Source organism: Mustela lutreola, chromosome 7, assembly GCF_030435805.1.
Source record: "Mustela lutreola isolate mMusLut2 chromosome 7, mMusLut2.pri, whole genome shotgun sequence".
Taxonomy (NCBI): Eukaryota; Metazoa; Chordata; class Mammalia; order Carnivora; family Mustelidae; genus Mustela; species Mustela lutreola.
In genome coordinates, this window is record NC_081296.1 from 34,280,687 (window position 1) to 34,300,849 (window position 20,163).

A 20,163-nucleotide genomic window follows, 5' to 3' on the forward strand; every position below is an offset into this window, starting at 1 on the left:
TATGGAGGGCACGGATTGCATGGAGCACTGGGTGTGGTGCAAAAACAATGAATACTGTTACACTGGAAATAAAATTTTAAAAATTTTAAAAAAATGATTTTTACTTGAATAAATAAATGTGTGTAACCATCAAAGAGCATTAAGTAGTCTGAAGATGTTTCAGAAACAGCTGGTTCAGGATCCTGATTACATTTACTCAGTATCAGCAAGAACTCCACCTGTACAATTGCCTTTAACTCAGCTCCTAACCTAATATCATACATTTCAAATGAGTAAAGTGATTCATTCACTAATCTACTGAAAAATCTTGACTCTGACTCAGGTTCTCAGTCCAAGTATTTAGGATACAAAGAGTTTTGTGTGCATCCTCAAGTTAAGTTAAACTTTTTCACTGTGGTAACAGTACTTTAAGAATTTTTTTTTTTAGTACTCTCAGAAATTAAAGCAAAAACAAAAATAAACAGGGTAAGTTATCAATAATATCTTATATAAAACTTCTATAAATGGTAATAAATACTTATTGAATTAAACGTACCATTTTTCTCATGTATCTGTACAATGGAATTATAGGACTGTTGGGCTCTTGCCAGATTATACTGATTCTGAAAGAGAATTATACATGTTAAATAAAAACTATAAGTAGATGAAAATCACTGCAAATAACTTATGGATGCATCACCACTATGCTTAAAAGAACACATGAAACTGAATTATATTTCCATTTCAAAAATAATTTTCACTTCTCAATTCCATTATTCTCTACCACTTTAGGGGAACAAAACCAAAGTTGTACCACAATAAAAATCTATTTACACTTAATTCATTTTTATAAATCCTCTTACCACTGGACAAGTATAAAGCTTTATAGTTCTAGTACCCCTTTCCACTGATGAATCAAGGTAAAGAACGCTATTTGGACATGAATAAAACGCTCTCTTCCTTGTAACTTCCACCCAAAAAACAACAACAAAAAACAAAACCAAAAACAAAATCTGACCTTCAGGTAAGGTAACCTTAAGCTTTAAGGACTATGTGTATCAATGACATATTTTTTTTTTTTTTTTAAGATTTTATTTATTATTATTTATTTGACAGACAGAGATCACAAGTAGGCAGAGAGAGAGGAAGGGAAGCAGGCTCGCTGCCAAACAGGGAGCCCGATGCAGGGCTCGATCCCAGGACCCTGGGATCATGACCTGAGCTGAAGGCAGAGGCTTTAACCCACTAAGCCACCCAAGCAACCCCATCAATGACATCTTCAGTTACAAATCTAATATCATAAGTGGCACTGAGGCATTACTAAAGGAGTCCTCTTGTACTAAAGAGTTTCTTGTATCTACTTAAGATTATATAAATCATGTATAGCTTATTGTTATTAGACACCATACCCTGCTTTTCCTCCCAACAAATGGTAGGTAGCATGCTACAGATATTGTTCTACCCCTTTTCTCACTTAACATATCTTGGACCTTGTTCCCCCATCAGTGTGCAAAAAGCTTCATCTGTTTTTTTAAATCATGAAATATTGCACTGAATGGAGAGTCAAACATTTTATTAATCCCCAAATGGTGGACATTTAGGTTGTTTTCAATATTTTGTTGCTACAATGTAACCGTGAGCAACTCTGCAGAAGTATTTCCAAAGCACTGGTTAAAAGTCCTTGAGTTTCAAAACTGCTGGGCCAAGACATACATGCCTTTGTAATCTTGAGGTGTTGCTATGATAGCTCTCTACAAGACTGTATAAATGGGCTTGCCTACCTGCTATGTGTGAGAACGCCTCTACATGGCTTCACCAGAGTGCTCTTATAAACCTTTGTTATTTGTGACAAAATCAGAGGTGGAAGATGAACATAGTGTGGGTTTGATTGCATTTCTATCTCTGAGGGAGGCTGAGTTTATTTATCTCCAAATGTTCAGAAGCCATTCATTTCTATTTCTGCAAATGGATGTGTTGTAACTTTTTCTTTTTCTAGAGTATAGCCTTTTTCAGTTTCTAAGAGCTCTTTAAAAATAGTAAAACCCTCCCATAATGTATCTGAAAAACATAAAACATGCCATAATGCTATCTCCAAGCTAATGAAAAGTAGTGTTTTTTAGTTGGTCTATATGTTCAAAGGACAAAAATACAATAAAAATAGATTATATATGACAAAATACACATAAACTGAAACTTGCAAATGATCAAGAAGCAGTCACTTCCTAACCCTACCGCCCACTTACAAGATAGGAAGAGAAAAATAAGAACATTAGCCTTCCCCACTCTCAGTTGTCAATAGCATGATCTTCAATTACTAGTTTAAAGAGACTGCCAATGCAGAGACTTTCCCCTAAACAGGGAGTTAGCCCCTTCTGTTTTCTACTTCACTGACCTTATTAACCCTTCTTTCTACTTTCTTCCAGCTTACTTGACTGTCCTTTCTAACACTGAGCTAGAGGCTTGGTTCATTTTTATTCTTTTTTTTAAATGGATTTTAGAGCAAGGAGTATTCCCTCTGAGCTCTCATTTGATTTCCAGTATGCAGTGATTTCACTATTGCTGTTCTCTAGCTATTCTGTAGTTTTCATTTCAAAGCCCCATTAAGGGCTATTTCAGTTTTGTAATTCCACAAAAGGAACATTTGTTTTCCGATTTTGTTATTATAGTTTTTAATTTAATTAGGATTGGAGAATGACACCTGTCTTTTTTCTACTTTCAAAATTTGAAGTTTTCTTCATTGACCAGTATTAGTTTCATGAATGTTCCAGACAGAGAGAGAGATGAAAGAGAAGGAAAGAGGGATTTTAGTATTTCCATTATGGTTCAGTTCTAAGTATTTTTAAATTTTTGTATAATTTTTTAAAAGATTTTCTTTTTTTATTTGACAGAGATAGATAGCTAGAGAGGGAACACAAGCAGGTGGAGTGGGAGAGAGAGAAGCAGACTCCCTGCTGAGCAGGGAGCTGGTGGCAAGCCTCGATCCCAGGACCCTGGGATCATGACCTGGCTAAAGGCATTCATAGATTTTTTTTTTTTTTAACCATGATTTAGAATTGTGTTTAATTTCCAAATTAATGTGGATTTTTTAAATTAAATTTCCATTGCTGAGTTTTAACCTTAATTGCATTATATTCAAATTCTATGGCTTATTTTTATATATGAATTTATGATTTTTCCCATATTTCATAAATGCTTGGGAAAGATGTAGTGCCTAACTATTGGGCACAGAGTCCTACAATCATCCATTTGACCTAGCTTAATTTGTTGTTCAAATCTTCTACGTCTTTCACATATTTAACTTACCATGAACAAGGTACATTAAAATCTCTCATTATGATGGTGACTTTGTCAATTTCTCCTCTGGTTTCACCACTTTTAAGTACAGTAAACAGATGATTATTACTATATTAGTTTTATCACATTTTTAACCTATATTTTGATGCTATTTTTTTAAGTAAATTATTACATCCTCCTAGTGATTGACTTTGATCATTAGGGAGTCTCTAATGCTTCCTGCTCGAAAATTCTACTTAGATACTATATAGCCATGTCATTTTTTTTTTTTTTTTTTTTTTAGTGTATACTGGCATATATTTATCAGCTTCTCTCCTTAAAACAACAACAAAAACTTCTCAATCTTTTTCTAGCCTCACAATTTTTAAAAAAAAGATTTTATTTATTTGAGAGAGAGAGAGAAAGCATGTAAAAAAGAGAGAGAACATTAAGTGGAGGAAGAGCAGAGGAAGAGGGAGAAACAGGCTCTTCCCTGAGCAGGGAATGTGATAGGGGGCTTGAGCCCAGGACCCTGCGATCATGACCTGAGCTGAAGGCAGACACCCAAACGACTGAGCCACCCACATGCCCCTCTAGCCTCACAATTTAAACATACTAGAAACTGCTAGATTTTGTTTTATTAACTCAATCTAACTGGTAACTTCAGTCCATTTATACTTGTGACCTGCCTTTACCACCTTACTTTCTGGTTTCTATTTCTCTTGATTTTTAACATAATTTTATTATCTCTGCCTGGAGTTCCAATAAGACATTTTAGACCTCAATTTGATCATCACCTCTCAACTTCTACCATAATGTCTATTCTCATGTTCTTTTCTGTATGACATTGTGATTTATTTCTTCTAACCAATTAATTCTCCCTTCTGATACCCATCTATTGTTTCTGATTTCAACTATATTTTCATTTCTGTAAATTCTATTTCATTCTTTTTCATATTTGTCTCATTATTCCTGATGGTCTCATTGTTGGAACAATTTTAGGATTCTTTTTTTCTTTTTCTCTACATTACGTTTTTCACATAACTATTCATTTTCTCATAACTATAGTATCTGAAGTCTCTATTCTGTGTGTCTGATTATTTCAAAACTGAAGTCTTTGGGAATATATATCTCATTTATTGTTTCTACCCATTCTCGTGTACACTGGCTTGTTTGCTTGTGATCCTTCATGAATTCACATGTGCTTGATCTTAACTTTTAAGAATGCTGTAGGTCTAAATCAGAAAAGCTTTCCTCAGTAGAGTATTTATGTCTGCTTCTGATGAGAACTGTGGATACAACCAACTTGAGAGCATTTTCGCCTCCTTGGAGAATTTCAGGATTACGTAAAGGTCTCACATTTGGCTTACCAACCTCACTCATTTATAAATAAAAGACAATACAGGTAGCACCTCCCCATCTCCCTTAAAGAAAAAACTAAAAGCCAGATCTCTCATCTGAATGGGATCACTCACCAGAGTGTAAAAATTTGATGTCTTACTACATAATCACTCACAGACATGTTTAATACACATAAAATATATACATTATTAAGAAATTCTAGTTAAATGTAGTTAAGCAATTCACTAGATCTTCTAAAAATGTTATTTTATTTCAGTGTGAAGAAATAGCCATTAAAAGAGCTCAAGTAAAACCATTATTATATAGTACTATACCAAATAAATGATTTTCATAATAGCCTTTTAAAATTTTTTGCTTCTTCTGTGAGCAAAGATTGTAGTGAACTCATGTTCTGAAGTTATAAATACACATTTAAATTTAATATTATTTGGATAGGCATCTAGCACAAAATTCACACAGACCTTTAGGAACATCCAAATTTTTTAGTAAGTCAGGATAATTTCCATCAACAAATATTTTTGCAAAATATACTAACTTTAGAGTCTTATATTTGGTCCATTTAACTGTTTACAGATAACTACAATTAGACCTGGAAAGAGGTTTCTGACATAGTGAATAAAGAACAGAACTCCATGGGTAAGAGTATATATATAAAAGTAATAACACCAGACTGGTTCCAATCCTCATTCTGCCAGCTGTCACCTTACACAAGTTATCTAACTTACATATGCTTCAGTTTTATCATCTACAAAATGAGGACAATAATAATATCTAAGGTCAGTAAAAGGATTGAAATAGTACCTACAAGTAAGAAGTTTAGATCAGAGCCCAGCATATAAATGCTCACTGGAAATTAACTACTATAACATGATCTCAATTTTGGGAAACTTCAACATAAATATAATTTTTAACTTATTAGTATGTTCATACCAATATTAGATTTAAAATTATAGACATGTTTACCTATAGTAAGAATAACAAAGACTAAAAGAAGAAGAAAAAGCCTCATAAGGTAACAGAAAATATGTGATCTTCTTAATAAAAGTACCTTATTTGCTCCAAACTGCACTCTGGCTTTGCCTTTGACTAATGTGGCATTGATCTGCATGATAACTGATTCTATTGAGTAGGCACTGCTCCAGCCCTATAGGAAGAAGAAAACACTTTCGTAACACACAATGGTACTTTTGATTTCCACTTTGGAAAACTTAATAAAATGGCACATAACAGCTTGACAACAGCAAGACCATGTTAAGAAGTCTGTATACAAAAGAAAAAAGTAAAGTTTGACCGTTCCTGAAATCTTATAAAACAAAAACAAAAACAAAAAAACAAAAAAATCCCCCTATGTTCTAAGTATCAAACATAAGCAAATTATAACCTTATAGAGAAACTGTTCTTGCATAGATTAAGTGCACACACTTGCATAGATTAAGAACCAAGTACCGTGTCATTTTATTGGTTTGCCCTAAGTAGCTTTTCATTACTAAAAGTAGGTGCTCTTCAAAACAATTTTTTTAAGTAGGTGGTATTACATCAGAGCTTTTCCACTTCAAAATCTAATTTACATCATCAAAACACTCCATTCAGACTGAAAAAATATGAGTACCATAAGAAAATAGTCACCTGTTTTGTGAGAAGTTCCATACATAGTGCTCCACCGCCCAACACATACCTTAAAAAGAGAAAAGAAATCATATTTAATTCTCTAGATCTCAATGTTCCTTCTTAACTTTTAAAGGACCACCACTAAGAAGTATGCATACAAGTAAAGGTTAGAAGATAATATGCAAAAATGAGAACAGTGGTTAGTTACGGCTCTAAGAATAAAAGGGTAGTTAAAAAATTCTAATGTCAGCACTTTATTACAGTTTTAATTTTTTTTAAAAATAATGGTTCTTAGAAACAGAATACCAAAGACTCTAAGGATATCAGAAACTAGGACTGTAGCCCTAAATATTCCAGAGAATAGGAATGTTATATTCATCTGAAAATTTCTCTACCATCGTGTTAGTCAATAGCACCAACTTCACCATATCTATAATAATGAACAGAATACGGTATTTGATGGTTAAATTGCTTTTATTCACACTTTTGTGAGGATCAAATCGTTATTTATGATCATATAGAGCCTCTCTCTAGGACTCCTCAATTTCTCTGATCCTGAGAACTGTTCTCTGAACCAAACAAATTTTGGGAATTTCCCAGATCTCTTTTAGGAAATCCTTATATAGATCAAGATTATTCAACTTTTTAACCCTTTCTCAAACAAAATAATTTCATTTCTCCTTTAATGTTATTTTAAGCTTCAAAATATATGAAATACATGCTTAAAAGAAAATCAAGCAAAGGAAATTATAGAAGAAAGATGATAAATCTCGAAAATACACAAGCTAAGACCACAAGTCTGATTAGATCTAAGTGAACAATGAATCCATTACAAACTTTTTTTGTCCTCTGGGACTTTGCCCAGGCCTTTCCCTTGCCTAACATTCCTCTGGCTCCCTACTATTCCAAATGTCCTCTTTTCCTCCAATAAAACTTGACAAGACAATTCTAGCCTGTAAGTTTTGCAATCTGGCTACCCAAATGCATCCTTGTGTTGACTAAACCAAACCACAGAAAAATAAGGAATCTAAAAACTTCTACTGTAGATCATTATTAGTCATAGTGCAATTATTTGATAATGGAAATTATTCACTAATTCCCACATCCTGGAGAATTTAAGCAAGTGTCTCCCTTACGGGACTGCACCAAACTCTGGGAACTTCCACAGATAATGTTTATAAGAGGGAAAGAAAAACACTTCAAAACACTAAATTTAGGTGGAGAATCACGAGATTTTAAACTTCCTTGTATATTCTCCCAGATCTCTAACACACAGAAATCTATATCCATTCATTTGACTTTCCCACTAGGCTCAAAGAGTATCTTGTATACAGTGGCTTTAAATAAAGCACTTGCTGCTTTAACAGAATTAGAAGATCCATGTTTTGATCTAGGTTTTGGTTTCTCCACAAACTGCTCAAATTCTAATAATCTGTTAATGAGTTAATACTATTCTTGATCCTTACATTACAGAAATGCTAAATACAGACAGGTACTCAGGGGCTGATCTTAAGAAAAGGAGTTATGTGGACCAGGCCAGGTTACAAATTATCCAAGTACCACCTTTCTTTTTTTTTTAAACATAATTTTTTTTTTTTCAGTTTCCAAGATTCATTGTTTATGCACCACACCCAGTGCTCCCTGTTATACATGCCCTCCTTAATACCCACCACCAGGCTTACCCATTCCCCCACGCCCCTCCCTTCCAAAACCCTCAGTTTGTTTCTCAGAGTCCACAGTCTCTCAAGCTTCATCTCCCCCTCCGGTTTCCCCCAATTTTTAACATTCCACTCTTCATTCTGGGGATGGAGAGTCTTTCAGGTGGGAAGGAGGCAAGTTTTTGTACTCATGAGCCAAAAGAAAGTACATTTTATACAAAGCCATAGCTACGCAAATGTCTGTTGGATGTCTAAACAAACAAACAAACAAAAAAACAGTTCTCGTACCTACATAAAAAGTGAGGTAAATAAAATTTTCCTTAACATCTATTAGCAGCACATACACCTAACCTAAAAGGAGTGATTGATTCTATTTCCACACTGAATCACATTCATTTTATTAATATATGCTCCAAAACCCTTATTGCTCTTTGTCTTCAAATAGTTCTTGCTAAATATTAAGACAATTCAAGGATAGTAGAATAAAAAAGTTTAAGGATCATTTAAAGATAATGTGCCACAAATACAAGCACAGTAATATTTTCAACTTAAAAAAACTTCAGCTGTGCTGGCGAGGATGCAGAGAAAGTGGAACCCTCCTACACTGTTGGTGGGAATGCAAGCTGGTGCAACCACTCTGGAAAACAGCATGGAGGTTCCTCAAAATGTTGAAAACAGAACTGCCCTATGACCCAGCAATTGCACTACTGGGTATTTACCCTAAAGATACAAATGTAGTGATCCGAAGGGGCACATGCACCCGAATGTTTATAGCAGCAATGTTCACAATAGCCAAACTATGGAAAGAACCTAGATGTCCATCAACAGATGAATGGATCAAGAAGATGTGGTATATATACACAATGGAATACTATGCAGCCATAAAAGAAATGAAACCTTGCCATTTGCGACAACGTGGATGGAACTAGAGCACATCATGCTTAGCGAAATAAGTCAAGCGGGGAAGGACAACTATCATATGATCTCCCTGATATGAGGAAGTGATGATGCAACATGGGGGCTTACGTGGGTAGGAGAAGGATAAATGAAACAAGATGGGATTGGGAGGGAGACAAACCATAAGTGACTCTTAATCTCACAAAACAAACTGAGGGTTGCTGGGGGGAGGGGGGTTGAGAGAAGGGGGGTTGGGTTATGGACATTGGGGAGGGTATGTGCTTTGGTTAGTGCTGTGAAGTGTGTAAACCTGGCAATTCACAGACCTGTACCCCTGGGGATAAAAATGTATTATATGTTTATAAAAAATTAAAAATTTAAATTTAAAAAAAAAACAAAACAAACTTCAGCTGTGAGGTACCTGGCTGGCTCAGTCAGTGAAGTGTGCGGCTCTTCATCTTGGGGGCTATAAGTTTGAGCCCAGTGCTGGGTTTAGAGATTACTTAAAAATAACACCTTTGACATGTAATAATAAAGAGACATATGTGGTTGCTGAATGGGATGATTTTTTTTTTTTTTTTTTTTTTTAAAGATTTATTTATTTATTTGACAGAGAGAGATTACAAGTAGGCAGAGAGGCAGGCAGAGAGAGAGAGGAGGAAGCAGGCTCCCTGCTGAGCAGAGAGCCCGATGCGGGACTCGATCCCAGGACCCTGAGATCATGACCTGAGCCGAAGGCAGCGGCTTAACCCACTGAGCCACCCAGGCGCCCCTGAATGGGATGATCTTAATTGCACATGTAATGTAGATGTAATAACATTCCCATCAAGTAAAATACTAAATATTTTGCTTCAGCAAAGTAATTTGTTTCAAGAAAAAATATTATGGTTTTAGAAATGCATAAAACAGATTAAAGACATTCCTTGAATGAAGCCCTTTGAGGTGTTTGGCAGAATCTCTGAGAATTAAATGCTTCTAAGATGCATTTTTGATTATTGTTGATTATCTAGGTTATTTCATAAAAATCTGGGGAGAGATAACTTAATTTTAGAAAACTGTTCCTTGTCAATCACAATACAGATTTTTGTCATGAAAATACAACTGATGTTATTTCATAAAGGTACATTTGATTCTCCACTTTTAGAAAAGTTGACATCAAATATTATATTATAATTTAATATTGACAAGTTGTGCCTCCGTTATCAAATTAATTTCAGAACTCCTGATTGTGAATGTGTGTGTCAGTGAATTTTTTTTTCTTTTTCTGGGCTCATTTGCACTGATTATAATACCTGGGTGCTGCATTAAATGAGTTAAATTGAAAAAAAAATAATAACACCTTTAAGAATAATAAATCAAAACAAAAAACAAATGAACAAAACAAATAAAAAACCCCAACCAAACAAACAAAAAATAGCTTCAGTTTCCAAAGTTGTATAGCAAAACTTTATCCCTAAACCTGAGCCTCTTCAGGCCATTCATAATCTTCATTATACTAGGAAATTCTTGCAAGAATGTTTGCTAACTAACTGCCCCATCCACAAGCTAGCATGATCATTTAAACTGCACTTTTGAGGGGACAAGAGAAACCATTCATCAGTAATAAAGTATTTATACAACATGATTAAGTGATCCTGAAAAAGAGATGGGAAATGTAAAATGTTTATATTATAGCCAAATTCTAGACTATAATCACATTAAAATTTAAAAAAAAAAAAAGGAAGGCTTACCCAAGCCATGTAAAACAGTCATGACCCTCCCCTTTCTTCAGGTAAGGAAATAAACTATAGATTATAAGAACAGAGCCTTTAGATAGGAATAAAAGAAACTGCCAGCACTTAAAACCAGACTATTTAAGACATGTTCCCTTAATACAGACAGAAATAATCCATGGTCATCTAGAAGTAGAAATACTCTCTTCATGGACGACTGGGACACAAATAATAATTGGTATTATATCAACCAATAAAGAAAGCATTTTCAGTTGTCTACAAATAGCCACTCAAAATGTATTAATGAGATAAAAAAGAAATAATCTTTATGATTCTCTCTCAAGTTACTATACTCTGATCTGAACTAGGCAAGAAAGAGCAAAGTACTGATAGCTCATTAAAATAGCTATGGGACGGGGTGGGAGTGTACCTGGGTGGCTTAGTCAGTTAAGCATCTGACTTTGGCTCAGGTGGTGATCTCAGGGTCCTGGGGCTGAGCAGGGAGTCTGCTTGTCCCTCTGCCCCACCCTCTCTACTCATGCACTAGCTCACTCTCAAATACATAAAATCCAAAAATATTATAGGAAAAGTAAACCAAGCCTGGGAATTACAGATTACCCTAAATTGTCTATATCTTCCTAACTTACTGTAATTCCCTATCTCATTCATTGACTCACAAATATTTACTACACATTTATATACTGCAAACTGAGCCAGAGTACACACTGAAGAAAACTGACAGGAAACTGTGCATTATGATGTGTACCTTCTAGTTAAGATTACAGATGTTAAACGAGTAACACAAAGCAGGGAAGGGGGACTCAAAGTTCTAGGAGAAGGAATAACCGGGGGAGGGGGGGGTGTTAAAAAATGTGGTAGTCAGAAACAGCATCTGTATGAGTAATGCAGAAGTTGAGATTTGTAGGAGTTAAAAGGGTGGGTGGGAGTAAAATTCTAAGCAGAGGAATGTATGTTTAAAAAAGGTTATAAGGAAAAGAAGAGTTTGCTGGGTACTGGGGGCTGAAAGACATCAGTGGGGCACCCACTTTGAAAGCAGAGTAGTACAAGAGGATGAGAAAGAAAGCCAAGGACAAGATCACAGACAGCCTGTAGAGCATGGTAAGGGCACCAACCTGTAAGAGCAATCAATGGAAAGACATGGAAGAGTTTAAGCAGGAGAGCAATATAGTTAAACACACACTTACAAAAGATCACTTTAAAAGCTTACATGAGGGAAGGAACATAAGCAGGAGTCTGGTCAGAAATCCTCTGAAGTGGGCCATGTGAGAACTGATAGTAGTAGCAACAGAAATGGAGACAAGTTAACTGGATCTGGGAACTTGCTGAGAAGGAGAATCAGAGGACCGATGTGGGAATGGAGGGTATAAAGAAGAACTCCTATGTTCAATAACTGAGATGGGGACCAGGAAAGGAGACTGGAAAGAAGACTTCATGGTTTCATGCTATAGAGTTAGAGATGCCTATGTACGAGACATTCAAGTACAGGTGTCAAGGCAGGCAGATACTGGGAGCAGAAAAGACATAAAAACATGATGTATGAAACCTGAGAGTCACTGACAGGAGATATTTTGAAAGCCATGGGAGCTTTTTCAAAAATGCTACTAGACTAAGTGGACCTTTACACAAAACTCTCTGACTTAAATCTCATACCTTATACAAAAGTTAACTCAAAATGATTCAGACTTACCTATAAAATGTAAAACCATAAAACTTTGTGAAAACACAAAACAGGAGAAAATCATCAGGATCTAGGACAAGGCAAAGAGTTCTTAAATTTGACACCAAAAGCATAATTCATAAAAGGAAAAACACCTATAAACTGAATCTCATCAAAGCTAAAACACTTTTGCAAGACACAAGATATAAAAAAAAAAATCTGTTGTGTTTCCATACACTAGTAAGGAAATAGAAGAAAGAGAAATTAAGAGAATGATCCCATTTACAATTGTATCCAAAAGAATAAAATACCTAGGAATAAATTTAACCAAGGCGGTAAAAGACCTGTACTCCAAAATTCTAAGACACTGGTGAAAGAAATAGAAGATGACACAAATAAATGGTAAGATATACCATACTCATGAACTGGAAGAATATTGTTTAAATGCCTGTATTATCCACAAACAATCCATAGATGCAGTGCAATCGCCATCAAAATACCAATAGTGTTTTTCACAGAACTAGAACAAAAATTCTTAAGATTTGTGTGGAACAACAGAAGACCCAGAATAGTCAAAGGAATCTTAAGAAAGAAACACAAAGCTGGAGGAATCACAATTACAGGTTTCAAACTATGCTATAAAGCTATAGTAATGAAAACAGTATGGTACTGGCACAAAAAGAGACACTCAGATCAATGGAACAGAATAGAGAGCTCAGAAATAAACCCACACATACATGGTCAATTAATCTATGACAAAGACAAGAATACACAATGGGGAAGAAAGACCATTTCTTCAATAAACAGCTTCAGGAAAACTGGATAGCTAGCTACATGCAAAAGAATGAAACTGGACCATTTCTTACATCATACACAAAAAGAAAGTCAAACGGATTAAAGACCTAAAGACCTAATTGTAAGACCTGAAACCATAAAACTGCTAGAAGAATTTTTGATAATAATAAAAAAAAAAACTGCTAGAAGAAAACATAGGCAATAAACTCATAAATCATCCTCAGCAATATTTTTCTGGCTATGTCTCCCAAGCAAAGAAAACAAAAGCAAAACTAACAATGGGGACTACATCAAACTAAAAAGCTTTTGCACCGCAAAGGAAACCATCAATAAACAAAAAGGCAACCAGTATACAGGAAAAAATATTCACAAAATGATACATCCAATAAGGGGTTAATATCCAAAATATATAAAGAACTCGTGCAACTCAAGGCCAAAAAAACCTAATAATCCAATTTAAAAATCAGTGGAGAACCTGAACATTTTTTCCAAAGAAGACCTAGAGATGGCCAACAGACATATGAAAAGATGCTCTACACTAATCATCAGGAAAATACAAATCTAAACCACAGTGATATATCTACTCGCACTGGTCAGGATGATTCATATCAAAAAGGCAAGAAACAAAAAGTCTTTGCCAGGATATAGAGAAAGAGAACCCTCTTACGCTGTTGATGGGAACGTAAATTGATGACGTAGTCCCTATGGAAAATAGTATAGAGGTTCCTCAAAAAACTGAAAAGAGAAGTACCATATGATCTAGTAATTCTACTTCTGGGTTTTTATCCAAAGAAAATGAGAATACTAAATTGAAAATATGTTTATTGCAGTATTACTTATAATAGCCAAAATACAGAATTAATTTAAGTGTCTATTGATAGATGAATGGATAAAGAAGTGAGGGCTATACGTGCACGTGCACGTGACACACACACACAATGGGCTATTACTCAGCTTTAAAAATGAATGGGATCCTACCATTTGTTACAATAAGGATAGACCTGGGGTATTATGCTAAGTGAAGTAAGACAGAGAAAGACGAATACCATATGATTTCACTTATATGTGGAATCTGAAAAATAAAGCAAATAAACAAACAGCAAAAAAATACAGACAACAAATTTTTAAAATAATTTTATTTATTTTTTAATTCAAACATGTAACATATTTTTATTGCTAGGGGTACAGGTCTGTGAATCGCCAGGTTTACACATTTCACAGCACTCATCATAGCACATACCCTCCCCAATGTCCATATCCCAACACCCTCTCCCATACGCCCTCCCCCAAGCAACCCTCAGTCTATTTTTTGAGATTGAGTCTTTTATGGTTTGTCTCCCTCCCAATCCCATCTTCTTTCATTTTTTCTTTTCCTATCCCCCCAAACTCCCCACATTGCATCTCCACTTCCTCATATCTGGGAGATCATATGATAGTTGTCTTTCTCTGATTTGATTTATTTCACTAAGCATAATACCCTCTAGTTCCATCCACGTCGTCGCAAATGGCAAGATTTCATTTCTTTTGATGGCTTCATAGTATTCCATTGTGAATATATATAAAACCTCTTCTTTATCCATTCACCTGTTGATGGATATCTAGGTTCTTTCCATAGTTTGGCTATTGTGGAGATTGCTGCTATAAACATTTGGGCGCATGTACCCCTTCGGAGCACCACGTTTGTATCTTTAGGATATATACCCAGTAGTGCAATCGCTGGGTCATAGGGTAGCTCTATTTTCAACTTTTTGAGGAAACTCCACACTGTTTTCCAGAGTGGTTGCACCAGCTTGCATTCCCACCAACAATGTAGGAGGGTTCCCCTCTCTCCGCATCCTCGCCAGCATCTGTCATTTCCTGACTTGTTAATTTTAGCCATTCTGACTGGTGTGAGGTGGTATCTCATTGTGGTTTTGATTTGTATTTCCCTGATGCCGAGTGATTTTTCATGGGTCTGTTGCATTTTTTCATGTGTCTCTTGGCCATCTGGATGTCTTCTTTTCAGAAATGTCTGTTCATGTCCTCTGCCCATTTCTTGATTGGAGTATTTGTTCTTTGGGTGTTGAGTTTGCTAAGCTCTTTATAGATTTTGGATACTAGCTCTTTATCTGATATGTCGTTTGCAAATATCTTCTCCCATTCTGTCAGTTGTCTTTTGGTTTTGTTAACTGTTTCCTTTGCTGTGCAAAAGCTTTTGATCTTGATGAAATTCCAATAGTTCATTTTTGCCCTTGCTTCTATTGTCCTTGGCGATGTTCCTAGGAAAAGTTGCTGCGGTTGAGGTCAAAGAGATGGCTGCCTGTGTTCTCCTCAAGGATTTTGATGGATTCCTTTCTCACATTGAGGTCCTTCATCCATTTTGAGTCTATTTTTGTGTGTGGTATAAGGAAATAGTCCAATTTCATTTTTCTGCACAGACAACAAATTTTTGGCTGCCAAGCCAGGGGATGGGAGGAAAGTGGCACGGGGTGTGAGGGAGAATAGGTGAAGAGGAGGTACAGGTACAAACTTCCAGGTATAAACTAAAATCTCAGGGATGAAAGTACAGCATAGGGAATATGGTCAATAGTATTTTAATAACTTTGGTGACAGATGGTAACTGCAGTTATCACAGTATGCATTTTGTAATGTTTAAAACTGGTAAATCACTAGGTTGTACACCTAAAACTAATAATATCTTTCATCAACTACACATAAATTTAAATAGATACACTAAAAAGCTTTGCTCTCTAAAAGACTATTAGAAGGATAAAATGAAGGTACATACTGGAAGAAATTAAAAACCACATATACAACAAAGGACTACAATGCAGACCATTATTTTAAAATCTTTTCAAAATTCAACAACAGAAAAACAATCCAATTAGAAAATCGGCAGGAGACATGGATGGATATTTCATGAAAGAGTATATGAAACTGTCAAATAAAACATGAAAAGTATTTAATATTAGGAAATATGCATTAGGGAAATGTGATTAAAACCAGAATGAGGCGGGGAGGAGACAGATGGTGGGGAAGTAGGAGGAGGCGCCATTTCAACCTGTACCCTAAAATGAGCTGATTACCTACAAAGAACTCCGATCACCCATGAAATCAGCCCGAGATCAGAATTATACATGTCTGGATCTCTAAAGGGGCAGAAGACGCCAGTGGGCAGGTAAAGCGGAGTGGGAACGTTGGACTGATATCGGAAGACTGAGATTATTCCCTGCATATTCTCAGATAACAATGTTTTGAAACTGGAGCTCAATCACAAGGAAAAGTTCGGAAGGAACTCAAACACCTGGAAGCTAAAGGAGTCTGCTTCTCCCTCTCTCTCAGTCCTTCCCCCACCTGCTCACACGCAACGCTCTCTCCCTCAAAAAATAAATAAAATATATATTTTTAAAAAGTGTTACAATTAAAAAGATTATCCACCATGACCAGGTGGGATTCATCCCTGGGTTACAAGGATGGTTCAACATTCACAAATCAATTAATGTGATAGAACAAATCAATAAGAGAAAAGATAAGAACCACATGGTCCTCTCAATTGATGCAGAAGAAGCATTTGACAAAATCCAGCATCCATTCCTGATTAAAGCGCTTAAAGTACAGGGTTAGAGGGAACATTCCTGAACTTCATTAAATCTATCTATGAAAGACCCACAGTAAATATCACCCTCAATGGGAAAAAGCTCGCAGCCTTCCTGTTGAGATCAGGAACATGACAAGGATGTCCACTCTCACCACTCTTGTTCAACATAGTATTAGAAGGCCTAGCAACAGCAATCAGACAACAAAGAGAAATAAGAGGTATCCAAATTGGCAATGCAGAAGGAAAACTCTCTCTCTTCACAGATGACATGATACTTTATATGGAAAACCCAAAAGACTTGACCCTCAAACTATTAGAACTCATACAGCAATACACTGACGTGGCAGGATACAAAATCAATGTACAGAAATCAGTGGCTTTCTTACACACTAACAATGAAATACAGAAGGGGAAATTAGAGAATCAATTCCATTTACTATAGCACCAAGAACCATTAAGATACCTGGGAATAAACCTACCCAAAGAGGTAAAGGATCTGTACTCAAGGAACTACAGAACACTCATGAAAGAAATTGAAGAAGACACAAAGAGATGAAAGACCAGTCCATGCTCTTGGATTGGTAGAATAAACATCGTTAAAATGTCTATACTCCCTAGAGCAATCTATACTTTTAATGCCATTCCAATCAAAATTCCACCAGCATTTTTCAAAGAGCTGGAGCAAACAATCTTAAAATTTGTATGGAGTCAGAAGATACCCTGAATTGCTAAGGAAATGTTGAAAAAGAAAAACAAAACTGGGGGCATCACATTACCTGACTTCAAGCTTTACTACAAAGCTGTGATCGCCAAGACAGCATGGTACTGGCATAAAAACAGACCAGTGGAACAGAGTAGAGAGATATGGACCCTCAACTCTATGGTCAAATAATCTTTGACAAAGCAGGAAAAAATATACAGTGGAAAAAAGACAGTCTCTTCAATAAATGGTGCTGGAAAACCTGGACAGCTATATGTAGAAGAATGAAACTCGACCATTCTCTTACACCATACACAAAGATAAACTCGAAATAGATAAAAGACCTCAACATGAGACAGGAATCCATCAGATTCCTAGAGAAGAATATAGGCAGTAACCTCTTCGATATCAGCCACAGCAACTTCTTTCAAGATATGTCTCCAAAGGCAAAGAAAAAAAGCAAAAATGAACTTTTAGGACTTCATCAAGATAAAAAGCTTCTGCACAGCAAAGGAAACAATCAACAAAACAAAGAGGCAACCCACAGAATGGGAGAAGATATTTGCAAATGACAGTACAGACAAAAGGTTGATATCCAGGATCTATAAAGAACTCCTCAAACTCAACACACACAAAACAGACAATCATATCAAAAAATGGGCAGAAGATAGGGACAGACACTTCTCCAATAAAGACATACAAATGGCTATCAGACACATGAAAAAATGTTCATCATCATTAGCCCTCAGGGAGATTCAAATTAAAACTAAATTGCGATATCACCTTACACCAGTTAGAATGGCCAAAATTAACAAAACAGGAAACAACATGTGTTGGAGATGATGTGGAGAAAGGGGAACCCTCTTCCACTGTTGGTGGGAATGCAAGTTGGTGCAGCCTCTTTGGAGAAGAGTGTGGAGATTCCTCAAGAAATTAAAAATAGAACTTCCCTATGACCCTGCCATTGCACTCCTAGGTATTTACCCCAAAGATACAGATGTCGTGAAAAGAAGGGCCATCTGTACCCCAATGTTTATAGCAGCAATGGCCACGGTCGCCAAACTATGGAAAGAACCAAGATGCCCTTCAATGGACGAATGGATAAGGAAGATGTGGTCCATATACACTATGGAGTATTATACCTCCATCAGAAAGGACGAATACCCAACTTTTGTAGCAACACGGACGGGACTGGAAGAGATTATGCTGAGTGAAATCAGTCAAGCAGAGAGAGTCAATTATCATATGGTTTCACTTATTTTTGGAGCATAACAAATATCATGGAGGACAAGGGGTGTTAGAGAGGAGAAAGGTGTTGGGGTAAATTGGAAGGGGAGGTGAATCATAAGAGACTATGGACTCTGAAAAACAATCTGAGGGGTTTGAAGTGGTGGGGGTGTGGGAGGGTGGGGTACCAGGTGGTGGGTATTATAGAGGGCACAGATTGCATGGAGCACTGGGTGTGCTGAAAAAATAATGAATACTGTTTTTCTGAAAACAAATAAATTGAACAAATTTTTTTAAAAAATGGGCAGAAGATATGGACAGACACTTCTCCAATAAAGACATACAAATGGCTATCAGACACATGAAAAAATGTTCATCATCACTAGCCATAAGGGAGATTCAAATTAAAACCACACTGAGATATCAGCTTACACCAGTTAGAATGGCCAAGATTAGCAAGACAGGAAACAACGTGTTTTGGAGAGGATGTGAAGAAAGAGGAACCCTCTTCCACTGCTGGGAATGCGAGCTGGTGCAGCCACTTTGGAGAACAGTGTGGAGATTCCTTAAGAAATTAAAAATAGAGCTTCCCTATGACCCTGCAATTGCACTACTGGGTATTTACCCAAAGATACAGATGTAGTGAAAAGAAGGGCCATCTGTACCCCAATGTTTATAGCAGCAATGGCCACAGTCGCCAAACTGTGGAAAGAACCAAGATGCCCTTCAATGGACGAATGGATAAAGAAGATGTGGTCCATATACACTATGGAGTATTATGCCTCCATCAGGAAGGATGAATACCCAACTTTTGTAGCAACATGGACGGAACTGGAAGAGATTATGCTGAGTGAAATAATTCAAGCAGAGAGAGTCAATTATCATGTGGTTTCACTTATTTGTGGAGCATAGCAAATAGAATGGAGGACAAGGGGAGATGGAGAGGAGAAGGGAGTTGAGGGAAATTGAAGGGGAGGTGAACCATGAGAGACTATGGACTCTGAGGGTTTCGAAGGGGTGAGGGGTGGGAGGTTGGTGGGTATTAGAGAAGGCACGGATTGCATGGAGCACGGGTATGATGCAAAAACAATGAATACTGTTATGCGGGAAAAAATAAATAAATAAATAAATAAATTAAAAATAGAGCTTTCCTATGACCCTGCAATTGCACTACTGGGTATTTACCCCAAAGATACAGACGTAGTGAAAAGAAGGGCTATCTGTACCCCAATGTTTATAGCTGCAATGGCCACGGTCGCCAAATTGTGGAAAGAACCAAGATGCCCTTCAACGGATGAATGGATAAGGAAGATGTGGTCCATATACACTAAGGATGAATATCCAAATTTTGTAGCAACATGGACAGGCCTGGAAGAGATTATGCTGAGTCAATAAGTCAAGCAGAGAGAGTCAATTATCATATGGTTTCACTTATTTGTAGAGCATAGCAAAAGGATATGGGGAGATGGAGAGGAGAAGGGAGTTGTTGGAAATTGGTAGGTGAGTCGAACCATGAGAGACTATGGACTCTTGAAAAACAAACTGAGGGTTTTGAAGGGGTGAGGGGTGGGAGGTTGGGGGAGCCAGGTAGTGGGTATTAAGGAGGGCACGTATTGCATGGAGCATTGGGTGTGGTGCAAAACAATGAATACTGTTACGCTGAAAAGAAATTAAAAAAAAAAAAAAGAAAGAAACCA

The 20,163-nt window shown here is 36.4% G+C and overlaps 1 protein-coding gene across 5 annotated transcripts in view; it reads right to left on the minus strand.

The window, feature by feature from the left end:
* The window catches only part of UBE2Q2 (ubiquitin conjugating enzyme E2 Q2), a 73,973-nt gene that overhangs the window by 3,357 nt on the left and 50,453 nt on the right, over positions 1-20,163 (minus strand). For 4 of the 5 annotated variants that reach the window (XM_059180277.1, XM_059180276.1, XM_059180278.1 and 1 more), the window contains 3 exons: positions 6,241-6,289; positions 5,663-5,758; positions 536-602 (listed from right to left, as the gene is read on the minus strand). In XM_059180277.1, coding sequence (XP_059036260.1) covers positions 536-602; positions 5,663-5,758; positions 6,241-6,289 — 212 coding nt within the window. Of the gene's footprint in view, positions 1-533; positions 603-5,662; positions 5,759-6,240; positions 6,290-20,163 lie in introns of those variants that run through there. The other variant, XR_009355356.1, reaches the window with a different exon arrangement.